General features: G+C 46.4%; 1 protein-coding gene across 2 annotated transcripts; it reads left to right on the forward strand.

Annotated features, from left to right (window-relative positions):
- Positions 1-654: 654 nt before the first annotated feature.
- ADCK2 (aarF domain containing kinase 2) lies at positions 655-11,776 on the forward strand. Of its 2 annotated transcripts, XM_054033918.1 has the most exons (8): positions 657-2,346; positions 3,062-3,208; positions 4,256-4,384; positions 5,169-5,264; positions 6,135-6,386; positions 7,614-7,742; positions 8,406-8,459; positions 9,678-11,776. In XM_054033918.1, exons 1-8 carry the CDS (start codon positions 1,375-1,377, stop codon positions 9,819-9,821), a joined length of 1,923 nt encoding a protein of 640 aa, XP_053889893.1. In that variant the 5' UTR covers positions 657-1,374; the 3' UTR covers positions 9,822-11,776. The 2 variants fall into 2 exon arrangements, with proteins under 2 accessions (XP_053889903.1, XP_053889893.1); XM_054033928.1 differs by lacking the exon at positions 5,169-5,264 and having other exon boundaries at positions 655-2,346.
- Positions 11,777-13,924: the final 2,148 nt, after the last annotated feature.

The following is a 13,924-nucleotide window of genomic DNA, read 5'->3' on the forward strand; positions in this document are numbered from 1 at the left end:
GCAAAACAACCTTACTCTTCCAGATGAGATGCCTCTATCCCAAACTATCTGAGCAGTGGACACGGACTAATTTCCCCCCTGCCAGCGGCTCTACCTGCCGAAATTAACAAGGGATGGAAAATGTAATTTACCAGGAAGTAGAACACCTTTTAGCATCATTTTAATAGCTTCAGGGATTGACTCCACGGTACAGTACATAGGTTAAGTGAGACCTGGCCAGGAAAGTTAGGACCAAGATATATTGATAATGTAGGACCATAAAAGCTTGTAACGACTACACTTGAAACAAATATTTAAACACAATAATAAACAACAATACAATTAATATCAGGACGGGAGATACAAATGTACAGCACAACCTATGTCTAAACAGACAATGTCCTAAATTAATAACTGTCCCGAATAGACAGAATTTACCGCCAGCAAAGGAGGGATCTAACTGGCTGGCGAAAGGATAACGGGGCCAGCTGGAAGGTTGTTACAAACATACACCCCGCTATATAAACTTGCGAAGCACCAACACTGCGTGCTTGATACCTGCGATCCGTAAAGGAAAACGCGCTCCCTGCAAGCCCCACAACGTACAGCAGGGACGGTCTTCCCCCGTGCTTTGCACAGCAGCGCCCAGCGCCAGTCGCTGTCTCTTTAAGGGGCGGGGCCATCGTTTTCCACGGAAGTCCGTGGGCTTGGAACGTTGTGTATCATGTTCGCTTCGCCCCGCGTTCTGCGGAGTGAGACTGTAGCAGATCGGCCGCTGCCACCAGCTCCCGGGTGGTTTGGATCCACGGCTGGGAATCGCCGCTGTTCGTCACCCAGCTTTGCCTTCTGCTCCCCGGAGGGAAGCTGAGTATGAATGAAACTGACTCAGTGGAGGAAACGAGCGAGATGGGGAAAGTGAAGGGACGAGCGGTTTGGCTGTGAACGGAATGCAGAGGCTCGTCTCTAGCAGAGCCTGGCTGTGGCTCTCTGCCTCTGTTGCCAGGCCGTGCCTGGTGGAGGTTGCGCTCTGACGTAAGAACAGAGACTCTTGACCTGATTCTCGTGGGGGGGGGGGTCTCTACTTACCCATGGAGGGGAGCAAGTCAGCCCAAACCCCAGCCTCTGATCCCATAACAGCAGATTGTGGAGCTGACAGGCACAGACTCGCCGATGTTGTTTTTTTCTTTTTGCACTTTGGTGTAACAAACAAAACTGAACCTTGTAAATCCAGTTTTTGAGCATCATCTCAGGTTTTTTATTCTCCAGTTTTTCACCAACATTGAAGCAAAACAGCAAATGACAAATGTTTGATTTGGTTGCTGTTATTCCCTATTTAGGCTGCACTGCCCACCAATAGATACACAACTTTCTCTGTCATTTTTGACCTCCAGGATTATGTTTGCCTGGGGCTGCACTGCTAGGATTTACCTTTTCAATTTAAGGCCCCTTAATGTAAGGAAAAACCTGGTTTGGATAAGATGGGGTAATAAATCTGGCAACTCCCCATCTAGTGATAAACACAGCTTGATCAAAACGCAAGCCTTGGTTAAGACCACCTTAGTGTGCTGGGGGATCACGAAGGTGTCTGTTGTGAGATGCCAGGAAGTATCAAACCAATGTGCATCCTTATTCCCTGAACCTGCCAAAGACAAACAACCTTCAGCTGGATTTTTCTGGCGTCTTGGCTTTGCCCTTCGCCTGGGACTCCGGGCTTGTGTTCTCTTGTTGAAGTTTGGCCCTTTGCTTCTGCTTTATCCAGTGACCTACCTGTCTTCAGGTTTTGCAGCCCTCTGGCTCCATCTCCTGCTGAAGGCCACAGAGTCCTCGGGTCCCACTTATATCAAGCTGGGCCAGTGGGCATGCACCAGGAGAGATCTCTTCTCTGAAAAGTTCTGCATCAAGTTTTCCAAGCTTCATGTCAAGGTGACACCTCATCCCTGGGTTTACACCAAACACTTCCTCAGGAGAGCATTTGGGGAAGACTGGAAGAGAGTCCTCAGGTTTAAAAGCAAGGAACCCATTGGCTCAGGTTGTGTTGCCCAGGTATATAAAGCTTATGCTGATGCCACTACTATTGATGACCCCCAGTTCGAGGAACTAGTGAAGAACTCTGAAACAGAATCTGCTTTTGAAGCCTGGGAAGTGTCTGGTCTTAGGGGCCTTTTCAGGTGGCCCTGGAAAGGGAAGGGTGGAGAGAATTTGGAAGACAATAGTGCAGACCAGTCACTTAAGGAAGAACGTTTCAATGAAGGTATTAATAGAAATGCTACCTCTGAGGAGCAAATGTCTGGATCTCCGCTAACTACAAACACATCATCTATTGACAGTTTAGATGCGATGGACCATCTTATTCCAGTAGCCATTAAAGTAAGTAATCTATATTGTAGGCGGATGACTGGAATTAGAGATTGCTGAGTGAATCTGATGGAGAGTTTAGTTCTCACGAAAAATTAATAGATGTGGCATGGGCTAAGTGCAGTGCAGGAGAGGTGCTGCTTAACCTTTCTGCCCAGGCAGTTTTCCCAGGACTCTTCAGTTCCAGCCTGTGGTACTGCTTGCCACAAAATGCTACTAATGCTCCTCAAACTTGATCCTCAACAGCCCTTGCTGTTGCATGTCTGGGACTCTCCAAAATACAGACACTCCAGTCATGCCATGTTGACTGCCATGTGGGCACTAGACATGACCACTAAGGCCCAATTTATTTTAAAACTGTGTATTGAGCTAGACTTCACTTTTGGTCTTAAGTAAATTGTCCAGCCCTTCTCTGCTTCTTTAAGGGAGGATGGGAAACGCAGTTGTAAATTAGTTTTGGTGACATTGTAGACTCTAAACTGAATAAATCTGAGCAGTTTAAAGAGTATTCTAAAGACTTCCTTTAGTCCCATTTTGAACCATGGATCCCTGGGAGATGTGCATTGTTGACAGAGCTAATAGCAGACCCTTCTTAGTCCGTTATAGCCTGGTGTGTGACTTTTCAGGAGCTATCCTCTTAGCTTATTAAACTGAATGGACTGGCTTCCCTACAGTATCGGCATTATGCCCATGGGAGATGATCTGCCTACAGTTGTTTCTCGCTCAGGTCCTGCATCCTGGCCTAGTCCTCCAGGTCCAGATAGATCTGCTTCTGATGAAGATGGGCAGCAAGATCATTGGGCTCTTCCCGGGCCTCAAGTGGCTCAGTCTGGCTGAAATAGTGGAGGAATTTGAGAAGCTCATGACTCAACAGGTGAGAATAATTCTATGCTCTGCATATACCGAAGCACAGTTGCTTCCTCTCTTTTTCATGCATCCACCTACCTGTTACTACCAGCAATTACAAAGAGATTCTGTCATCTTGTGCAGCAGCACTGCATTCTGGTGCACAGTAGTGACATCAGTAATTACACCAGGGATGTCTTCAGCCCGGGGTGTTTAGTGCCTCCTCGGTCGGGCAGCCAGGCCTTTTGCCTAGGGTACAAACTGTGAGAAGAGTCAGGACAGGATCAGTATCTGAGAAACTTGCCCTTGCTTCCTTTCATTTCTCTTTAGGGGGATAATTATACTCACAGGATAGTCATCATTTCCAAATTATGGAGGGGATGTCACCCTCATGCTTCAATCCTCAAACTGCAGCTGAGCGCTAAGAAATATATGTTGGGGGGGGGGGGAATATGAAGGAGTGTGACTTAGAGAGGAAGCATGGGCTTGTGCTTAAGGCACTGGATTGGAACTCTGGAATCCTGATTCAGTTCCCGACTCTGCTGCAGACTGCCTGGGTGACCTTGGGGAAGACGCTTCTAATTACTTCCTGCCTGAGTTCTCTGTCTGTAACATGAGGATGACACTTCCTTTCTCCTACCCTTTGGCATGTCTAGTTAGATTGTAAACTCTTTTGGGGGCAAGGAATATCACTTATGTGTATGTACAGCACCTAGTGCAATGGGTCCTGATCTTGGTTGTGATCTTGAGGCACTACTGTAATACAGATAATAAATAGTAATATTTGTCACTTTTCTATCTAATTGAGGTAGTTCTAAGATGCCTACCCCTGAAGTGCCTCATTCTGTAATATTTCCACCAGGAGAGCTTAGCTAAGGAGCACCATCTATTTTTTTTTTTTTCATTGAGGTTCTTGCTTTTTAACCAGTTTTCTGGTGGAGTTGGCTGAGCTCCATTGGTGTCAAGTGTCAGGCAGTGTGATGGTAGCTCAGGCAGGACCTTCCAGGCTTCCTGTCCTCCTAGATCTGCACCCCCTGCACCACGCAGTCTCCCTTTTCTCTTCATCCCTCTTTAGCTTGACCTACGCTACGAAGCCAGAAACTTGGAGCGCTTCCAGAAAAATTTCCTGGATGTGGATTTTGTGAAGTTCCCAACTCCACTTCGCCCCTTTGTAACGAGAAACATCCTGGTGGAAACGTTTGAGGTAAGAGCTACAGCGGCCATGAGACGGGTGGTGGTGCTGGAGATTTACACTCAATGGTTGATCTTAACCTCAACACAAAGCCCTTTTCTAGAGGTGGCCTTGGGAGGGAAAAATGAGTGGTAGGAGAGTGCATCTCTCTGCTATTGGCTTAAATGTGTCTGGGTCCTTCTTTCACTCTTTCCTTTCTTGCTCTTCTTTTCAAGGTCGCATTCCCTGGAATAAGGGTGAGAAATGTAGTCTCAGCTCAGTGTGAAACTCAACTGGTTTCCTGGGTGCCAAAAGGAAACCAGAACTGTTCTTTAGCAATCTTATGTTTCTGTTTGCGTTTTCTGCCCATAAAACACCCTCTAGTTCTCCTTTTCTGTGTTAGGGTTGGGTGTATACTTCAGGAATCTAACCTGAGCTGGTCCATATAAAGGGATATAGTTGGGTTTGTTGGTTCATCTTCATTGTGGACCAGCTTTGAATCAGCTCCCAAAGCCGTTCTTTCAACCCCACTCCGTGTGTCAAATCTAGCTATATATTTTCTTTAGTATTTCTTGTCCCCAAAATCCCTCACGGCCTGTTTCACACCCACTTAGCCAATCACCTCCCAGTCCCAAACCTTTGCTTCTCTGGTTTCATCAGCCACAGTAAATTCAGCCTGTATTAACCTAGCCCCCCCCTGCGGCATCTTCATTGCTCTGCCAAGGACAGGAGAGACCCTGACTCTGGAATGCGGGTGGTGAAGTGAGACATAGGGATCTATAGGATCTGTCTGACTCCCATTCTGTCTTTGTTTAAGGAGAGTCAGCCCATATCCCAGTATCTGCACGTGGACATTTCCTCAGAGCTCAGGAAGAGACTAGCCAAGATGGGCATAGACATGCTCCTAAAGATGGTAAGAGTCTGGGCTGTGTTGTTAGAGTTGAACTGAGGAGGAGGGTGCCTTCCCATTGTTAAAATAATTCAATTAGCCTAATACATATGTATGTGTATATACACACACACACACACACAAGTGTATTGCTCTGGGGAGCCATAGAACTGCATTTAATTACTATTTACACATCTCTTTGGAGATGTAAAGCACAAAGTTTTAAGTGTCATCTCGACGGAGGCTACAGGGCTTATAAAAGCCCCAGGGAAACCAGCTAACTTTCTAGTTCCATTTGTCAAAGCATCTGTTGCTGCCAATTTACAGGTAGGTGAAATATACTAAGCATGGAGCAAAGAAAATAAATCTGGCCAGCTCTTGCGAGCAATGCAACGTACCCTCCTTATTTTTCTATTGAATTGCAAGGCAGTGAGCCCAGTGCGGGTTTGGCAACCTGTAACTATTCAGTTCCTCAGTCATGGCCAGAGTGAAGGCTGGATTCTGAATGGGTACTGACAATGAAAACCCTGAGTTCTGTCCAGTTAGGGCTTATTTCCAGAGACTAATTCTTTCCTGGTCCGTGATTCCCCAGAACTATCTTGGTCTCATAGCAAATCTTCCTTTTTGCTACATGCAGCTTTGCTGATGCACCCTGACTTTCGCCTACAGCATCTCCTGCTGTTTCAGCATTGGGCCACTCCTGAGCAGAACTACTAACTGTATCATTGTGTATTGGTTTTGTGATGTGGCAAGGAGATCACGGGGGCAGGACTGAACCCACCCCACTAATGCCGTTTACCATCTAGTCAGGTTTTGGAACCAGGTCTCACACCGTGGAAGATTTTACTCCAGTTACCTTTGTCCTTTTCATATGATAAATATCACCCCCTCCAGGTGTTTGTTGATAATTTTGTCCATGGTGACCTGCACCCTGGGAACATCTTGGTCCAGGGCACTGCCCATTTCAGCACTGGTCGCAAGGATCAGACCTCCATTGTGGACATGTGTGACACGCTGATCGTGGAAGTGCGGCCGTCCCCCTGCCCGCTCCGTCTGATGCTGCTGGATGCAGGGATTGTGGCAGAGCTGCAGGGAGCTGACCTTCAGAACTTCAAGGCAGTCTTCACAGCTGTGGTACAGGGACAGGTGAGGCCTGCTCCGGATGGGAGCTGACGGCTCTGGAGTTGGGGAAAAGGAGAAATCTGGAGTTCTTCAGTCATCTCAGTTGTCAGCAGTACATTATACAACTGTTCCCCACACGAGTGCCATTTTGGGTTCTTAAAAGGGGGAAGGAAGGTTGCTGCCTCTCAGACACTCTCAGCTGTCTTGATAACTGTATCACACACAAGAAAGTGGGTTCTCTGGGTTCTCCTTCTGAACAAGTTCAGTTAGCCCAGGAGAGTGCCAGGCTTGATTCGGGAGTCAGAGGGCAGTCGCAGCTCCCCAATTCAGGGTTGCTCAACCCCATGGCAAGTTAGAGCTCCATGCAGGCAACCCCAGCTCACGCAGCGTGTGTAAGGTCCCTCAGGATTTGAGCCAGATTGGCAGAGGCCGTGTAGTGGAACTCTGCTCTGCCACGCTGCTCCCCTCCTCCCAGAATGCCCACAACACACCCCTTCTCCTTGTCCCAGGAACTGGGGAGAGCAACAGGCACAGAAGGCAGAAGAGCCTTGCAGGGGGAATTCTCCACTGGCCATCTCCAGCCGCGTTGTGCCTCTAGTGAACTGGATGATGATGATGATAATGATTTATTTGTATTATCGTAACACCTAGGAGCCCCAGTCATGGGCCAGGCCTCCATTGTGCTTTGCTATACAACCATAGAATAAAAAGACGGTCCCTTCCCCAATTGAGCCCTGAAGGCTTCTGTTTATCCACAGCACAGGTACAGCCCACACGTCAGCACTTCCACAACCCTGTTGCTGCATCTCATTCTTGAGCTGGAGGGTTCACCTCACTGCAAGAGAATGTAGTTCTGTCTTCATGCCCATTCAGTCCTTGGCCTCTCTTCTGAGACTGCCAGCATGCATGGCAGTTAGTGCCAGCAGAACTTTGTCCTGCTTGGCTGAGAGAACAGGGAGTTCTGGCCGGCCCAATGCTCCTACTCCCAGGCCCTAAAAGGAACAGGAGCTTTAGGTTTTCCCACATACTGATTCCCCTCCCACCCCCAACCACTTCCTCTCGCTCAGTGTCAGTCTCTATCTGCCCTCAAACTCCTGAGGAGGGTAGTCTGACCCCTGAGAGCTCCCCCTCTGGTTGAAAAGGTGCCAGTGGAAGCCTGAGAGTGAGGGCATTGTGCAGCTGCATTACAGATCTGGTGGTGTTACCATGGTCTGGGATTCTTCGACACATCTCTTCCTACTTGTTTCACAGGGGGAGAGAGTGGCAGAATTGATCCTTCATCACGCCAGGGCTAACCAGTGCAAGGACATAGAGAGATTCAAAGTTGAAATGGCAGAGCTAGTGACCAAAGCCAGGACGAACACTGTAGCACTGGGAAAGGTGAGCAGACTAAATATGGTGCCCAGCCCAGGACACTAAAAGCACGGGTGTACTCAATAAGAGATAAACGGGCCCAGATTGAAAGACCAGACGCTTACACATCAGCCATCTCTCTTGTCAGTGTTACCAATTCTTTACAATTCTTTATTCTCACAGCTGGAGAAAAACTCTGTCCACACCCCTAACTCGTCTTTTATTTCTTTCTAACTCAAAATAGTGTTGACTTTTTTTTAATCCAAGGAGTCGTAGCCTGTATCCTTCTGGCTAAATCCTGCTGGGACTCCCTTTGAAACCAATAGAAGTGCTCCAGTGGTGAGGTTGCAGAGCAAAGCAGGGGCCGATTGTTGTCTCCTCAACCCTCTTACCTCCTTCCTGGGCGGTGGGGTTAAGAGAACCATAGATATTGGTGGGGTCTCAGCTGATGCCCTGTGAATATTTACCAACATCCTGATGGATAAGGCTGTCAATGGAGCATAGCAAATATTGTTCTCTGAGCAATATCTCTAATAATAAAATCTGACACTTAATATTCTTAGACTTTAAACTGATCATACAATATGCCAATAGCTTACTCTGGTAAATCCCTCCCGTTCCTGCTGGCAGTAGTTTTCATGGTCTCCTGATCAGCAGAGTTAACTTTTTCTTTGTATCTTTACATCCCAGCTTCAAGTGGCGAATCTGCTCTCCAGTGTCTTTAAGTTACTGATGACCCACAAGGTGAGGTTCTCTGTGTTCATTTCATTCTCCTTAAAAGTTGTGCCAGGCTTTGCCATCTGAAAAATGAGCAGGGGGGAACCATTGGGATTGCAAAGGTGTGAGATGAGGGAGAGTGTCTGAAATGTGCTGGGGGATCGTGCATGCTGTATTGCCTGCGATGTTTGGAAAAGAGTGCCTTAAAGCCTTTGAGGCCAGTGACTGTTTTTCCATCTATTTCAAGGGGCTTTGGATCTGGCCTTCAATAGCCTGCATTTCAGAACTGACACCAGACCGTAAAAGGCCAGTGTCGGTGTCTCCATTTTCCTTATTGTTAAAAGTAAAATTAAAACAATTTGCTTTTTTCCCTCCATGCATTGATTGGTTATTGTCAGGTTGTGTAGGAGCGCTGGGCTCCATGTGCCGGTTTGTGAGGGGGTTACGCAGGAGTCGGGAGCTGCTGGCACTTACTTTAAAGCAGAAAAAAAAATCACTTTTGTTTAATTGAATTCAGCTGAGCTATGACAAGTTATACCAGCTGAGGATCTGCCCTAGGGACTTTACAAAGATCAGAACAGTGTCTAGGTCAAATGCTGGGGTGCTCGACCTGGACAGTGTCCCCACAAACTTTATTTTATTTCAGCTTTTTGGATGTTAAACCCCATCGAACTATCCCCAATAACATTAAATGTGACCAAAGCCCCAATAAGGGCAAATCCTGCCTCCCGCTCAGCAGATATGTAAGGCAGTAGGGTGTGGAGCAGTTCTCTTGCATGGCTGGGGGGCAGGCTGCAGGCAGTCCAGATGTGGAATAGGGGTCTGATTCTGTTCCATGGGGCTCCCTCCATGGCAGAGGGGAGGGGGGCACATTGCCCCTTTTCATGCATGTGTACTTGCCTTGTCCATGGAAGCTCCTTCAGCAGAGTTGGCACTGGGCAGCACTGCTAACTCCTGCTCTTCCAGGGAGGGAAAAATCTTCTCCTATATGGAAGTGCAGAGCACTGTCTACTGGGCTGACTTAGGACATCTCCTTTGAAATGATCAGCTTCCCCCTCCTTCTGAATTGCAGCAAGGCTGCTTTGAAACTGAAGGGAAATGAGTGAGCTCCTGTGTCGCAGTCCAGCTGTCTAGGCACACACATGCCCTCCCAGCCCCACCCACCGCAGGCTGGAACCTCAATGGAAGGGGCTTGGAAAGCACAGACACCCAAGTCCGTTACAACCTCTGCACTTATGCTTTCAGGTGAAGCTGGAGAGTAACTTCGCCTCAGTTGTCTTTGCCATCATGGTTTTGGAAGGGCTTGCCCGTTCGTTGGACCCCGAACTGGACATCTTGGAGGCAGCTAAACCACTTCTCATGAGAACCGCTGCTTCTCTCCTAGAGTAGCAGCAGCCACTGACGTTTGTCTTGCATTGCTGGGCTCTTTGGCAGGACTGTCTGTGCTCCTTGGCAGCCGATAGGGGAACAGCCTGAAGCTGGGGACAGGCCCTCACCTCTCATCTCTGATGAGAAGCAGTGGGCTATTCCCCATTAAACTGGGTATCCGCCATCACCACCTAGGCAGCATCCAGGTGCCAAAGACCTTTCCAGCTGGCTTCATGGTTCCCCATCCTGCCTATGAGAGAAAGCTGTTCTACAACAATAAAGCCCTTTAATTTGTATCCAAGCTTGAGTAACAAGTATTGACACTGAGCTCGGTGAGACTTGTTAGGAATCAGGCCTCCTTATTGATTAGTCCCTCTTTGCTGAAAGGCACTCAAACTGCAATGAGAAGAGGTCATACAAGTGGATAGACAGAAAAGCCTTGGAAATGCAATTGCAAACATCAGACATTTTGCAGCTTGAAATGGTGGATGGGTTCTGACTCCCTTAGAGAGAACTTTGCTTTCAGCCTTATGGGCCTTTTAGAATTTTACACGTTCATACAATCTGGTGTTCTTTGTTTGTTGGGTTTGACAGGATGTTGGGTTTTCCTTCAGCCTGACTGAAGTGACACTGTCAAGTCAGCTAGGTTCCCAAGATTGCTATAATCTGATGGGGGTAAGTTGTCTGGGTTAGAAACATCTTTGAAAAATGTTTAGATCTTACCACTGTGGTCAGGTGTTTTAAATTAAAACAAACAAACAAGACCTCTCTTGTGGAACAAAACCATGTGTGATCTCCCCCGTAGGCTAGCTCCTAAAAGCTATTGTTGGAATGGGCTTTAAAGAGCCAGATCAACTTCAGTGTCATTTCAGTCCCAGGGGAAGGGATCAGTCATTGTCAAATAGGGCGGTGGGGGGGGTATTATTTTCAGGCTTTGAAGAAATAGAAGCTATACATATTTTTTAAATAGTTGCTAAGCATCTCTTTCTTTGGGGAGCTGGTGATCTCCAGGTGTTCTGTTGCTGGAAGAAGATTGCATCCTATTTAGTGTAGGGTCTGACACTGTGTACAAGCTCAGCATGGTTTTCCTCAAGCACCAGCAAATTAAAGATGGATCTTCGTGTGCAAGGAGCAGAAGCGTTTGCTGAAGTCTGAGGAGCAGGGGCTCAAGCCTGCCCTTAACTTCAGTGGATGCAGGATCAGACCCTGTGCTGCTTAGTGTGAATAGCAGTGAGACGAGAGTGCAGAGAAGACTCTGCTGTTCTGACTTTTGGAACAGCAATGGAGACCTGGTCTGACCTTCCTATAGTGACAGCATTCATTTGTCTTTAAACGCTACCCTTCCTAACGCCATTTGAATGTTACCCATAAGCCTTTCCACAGATTAAATGTTACAAAATGGCTTTTGTTTTGTTACTATTTTCTTGAAAGAGTAAGCACTCTGGCGAAGGATGTAATTTAAAATGCACCATTTATCAATCCTCTCTTGGCTGACACATTTTGGAGTAGTTGATATTGTAAGTACCTTTACATGAAACACGATTTTACAAAAAATCTGTTGGCTTATGAACATCTGAGTAAAATAACTTTGGAATATCCAGCTGGGAGAAGCTGCTGATTTTTATCCGATATAACATGCTGAACTGCAACTGAGGACAAGATCAGATGGCTCATCATACATAGTTTCAGAGGCCTGTCAGTCCATTTTTATATTGAAATGTTTGGGGATATTTTTTCATTCTTTCCCCCTGTCGATCAAAATTGTTAAAGTAACTGACTATACTAACGACATTGTCATTGTATTAGGCGTGAGTAATCGGATTATGTGAAGGAACAATATTCACTACATTGTTACTTTTCTGAGCCATCCGGCATGAGTGGTGATGCCTTGGTACCCAGTGTGACCACAGAGGCCTGGTGCCACCTACACGAGTGAGTTAAAAGTTCTGGCTATTAAAATCATCTGAAAAATCAAACATACTTTTCACTGTATTATTTATCAATATCATTTCTATTTGTACCGCCGTAGTGCCCTGAGATCCCAGTGAGGAGCAGGGTTCCCCTGTGTTCTTAATCATTTTGAACAAAATCAACTAGTCAGTTTTTTCACTCTCAGGTTCTGATGCGCTACCCCAGTGCTGTAGAAGTTTGAGTTATAAACAATAAAGGAGATGATTTGTTTTAAAGAAAAAGTTGGTTCCATAATTAAAGTGCAATCATGGGAACATTTGTTAGTCATGGTTTGAGAGAGCTGTTCCAAGGGAGGTATGGCGAGGTTAAAAACAGTGACAACAAGGCGCTTTAGACTCAGACTCAAAGGTCAGAAAGGACCATCAGGATCATCTAGTCTGACCTGCTCTTTCAGAGGTAAACTTAGACAAGGTCAGTCCAAGGCAGGTGTGTAGTGCTACCATTGCTTAGTTTGCCTTGTGATAAAACTAAGATGCCTGGTCTTCACTGTGTTCTTACCTTGGCATAGCTCATGCTAGTTACCTGGTGTAAAAAAATTACACCTTTTTAGCAGTGATGCCAAGGCCCTTAGATTGCTTAGAAAGAACTTGGATCCATGACCTAGTTCTATGTAACTGGCATTCACTGAAAGATCTGAGGGCATGCCCTTCAAGCCTCATCTATGGGAATATCTTCTAATGCTTGAAGAGCAGAAAGTGCAAGTGGTCAGCTACTCTGCGTTAAAAACGTGCTAGAAAAAAAAAAGACGCTTGCTCTTTTGAAAAGGCCAGTGTCTATAAACAGCTGGTCTTGGGAAGACGTGAATTTATATAATCCCTCATCTCTGTGGGTTTTGCATTGTACAATCAATATTCCAAGCAATTGTTACAGTTTCCCAAAGTGCACGGAATGTAATGTAGTAGTAGTGTTATCTATTTAATTAAATCTTGGTTCTGTAATATTATAATTTGAAACACAGTATCTCAAGTGGGGATTATTCTTATCATACCGTATAGGAAATCAGACCATTTAGAGTTGCAATAAAAGGGATTCTTATCAAATGAAGTGGCTAAATCTCCCATCACAGGAGAGGAAAGAAAAACACGTGGATGTAGTAGTAGCCTGTATTATTCTGGGTGTGATGCTTTAAAGATACGTGCTCTTGTCCAAGCAAGGTGCTTGTTGGGGCCTCCCCTCCCCTTGCTGGGAAGGCCACATGCAGGGGAAAATGTAGGAACGTAGAGCAGAGCTGACAACTTGCCTATGGCAGTGACCAGTGCTGAAAACTTCTATACAGTATCAGCGCATCAGGAAGGAAATACTTCCTGTTCTCCAGCTGCTAATCAGTTTCTGCAGGAAGCATGAGAAATGATAGCCCTTGTAATTTCATCCTAGAGTTGTTAGTCTTATTCACAGAAATGTTTAGTTATGTGCCTGACTACTCTCCTCCTTGGCTATTCATGGTGACAGTGAAGGGACTCTGTTCCTCAGGTTTACCCATCAGTGTCCCTAGTCAGTTAGCTGCCACTTCCCCCACAGCAGAACAACAGGAAGGGGCGACATTTTACAAGAAAATATCCATAAGTTTGGTTTCCAGATTTATAGGTTGCATACTCCTCCCTATGGGGAGTGGCCTGCATCAGGGGGGAGGTGGGAGAGAGTGTGGCCTGATGGTTATTCAGAGATGAAGACGCTGAAGTTAAATTAAAGCCAAACCTGGCTAATGTTTGGTCATCTATAAGCTTTTCTAAAGTACCCAGAACTGCACTGACTGTCCTCTCTGCCGCCTGCAGCAATATCTGTGACAAGCAGTGCAACTTGTTTATATGCTGTGCAGCCACTGGTTCCCCCTCTGTGGTTGCTTACAACTACCCCCTCCACTGGTGAAGGAGGGTGCAGATGCGGGGAGTTAAAGCTGCAGCATTAACTTTACATGGCAAAGCATTGTATAACTAAACCTGTTTCCACAACTGCATGCCACACACCTTGCTGCTCCCTGACTCCCCCTCCATGCTTCTCACAAGACATGGTATCACTGTAGTGGGGGCAAGTGTGTGTGTGGGGAATGCCACATAGCTACCTTTCCTAGTCCATAGTGCTCTTGTTGCATATGATAAACATGCGGTTGCAACCCTTGTAGAGCACAGCAGAGTAGGGCCCAAGACCCAGAGAAA

This window comes from Malaclemys terrapin, chromosome 1 (assembly GCF_027887155.1).
Source record: "Malaclemys terrapin pileata isolate rMalTer1 chromosome 1, rMalTer1.hap1, whole genome shotgun sequence".
In the NCBI taxonomy this organism is placed as follows: domain Eukaryota; kingdom Metazoa; phylum Chordata; order Testudines; family Emydidae; genus Malaclemys; species Malaclemys terrapin.

Coding starts and splice junctions, on each gene's coding strand:
- ADCK2 (XM_054033918.1), top strand. CDS start 1,375: ATGTTTGCCTGGGGCTGCACTGCTAGGATTTACCTTTTCAATTTAAGG. Junction 4,385..5,168: donor TCCTGGTGGAAACGTTTGAG/GTAAGAGCTACA, acceptor TCTTTGTTTAAG/GAGAGTCAGCCCATATCCCA. Junction 6,387..7,613: donor CAGCTGTGGTACAGGGACAG/GTGAGGCCTGCT, acceptor CTTGTTTCACAG/GGGGAGAGAGTGGCAGAATT.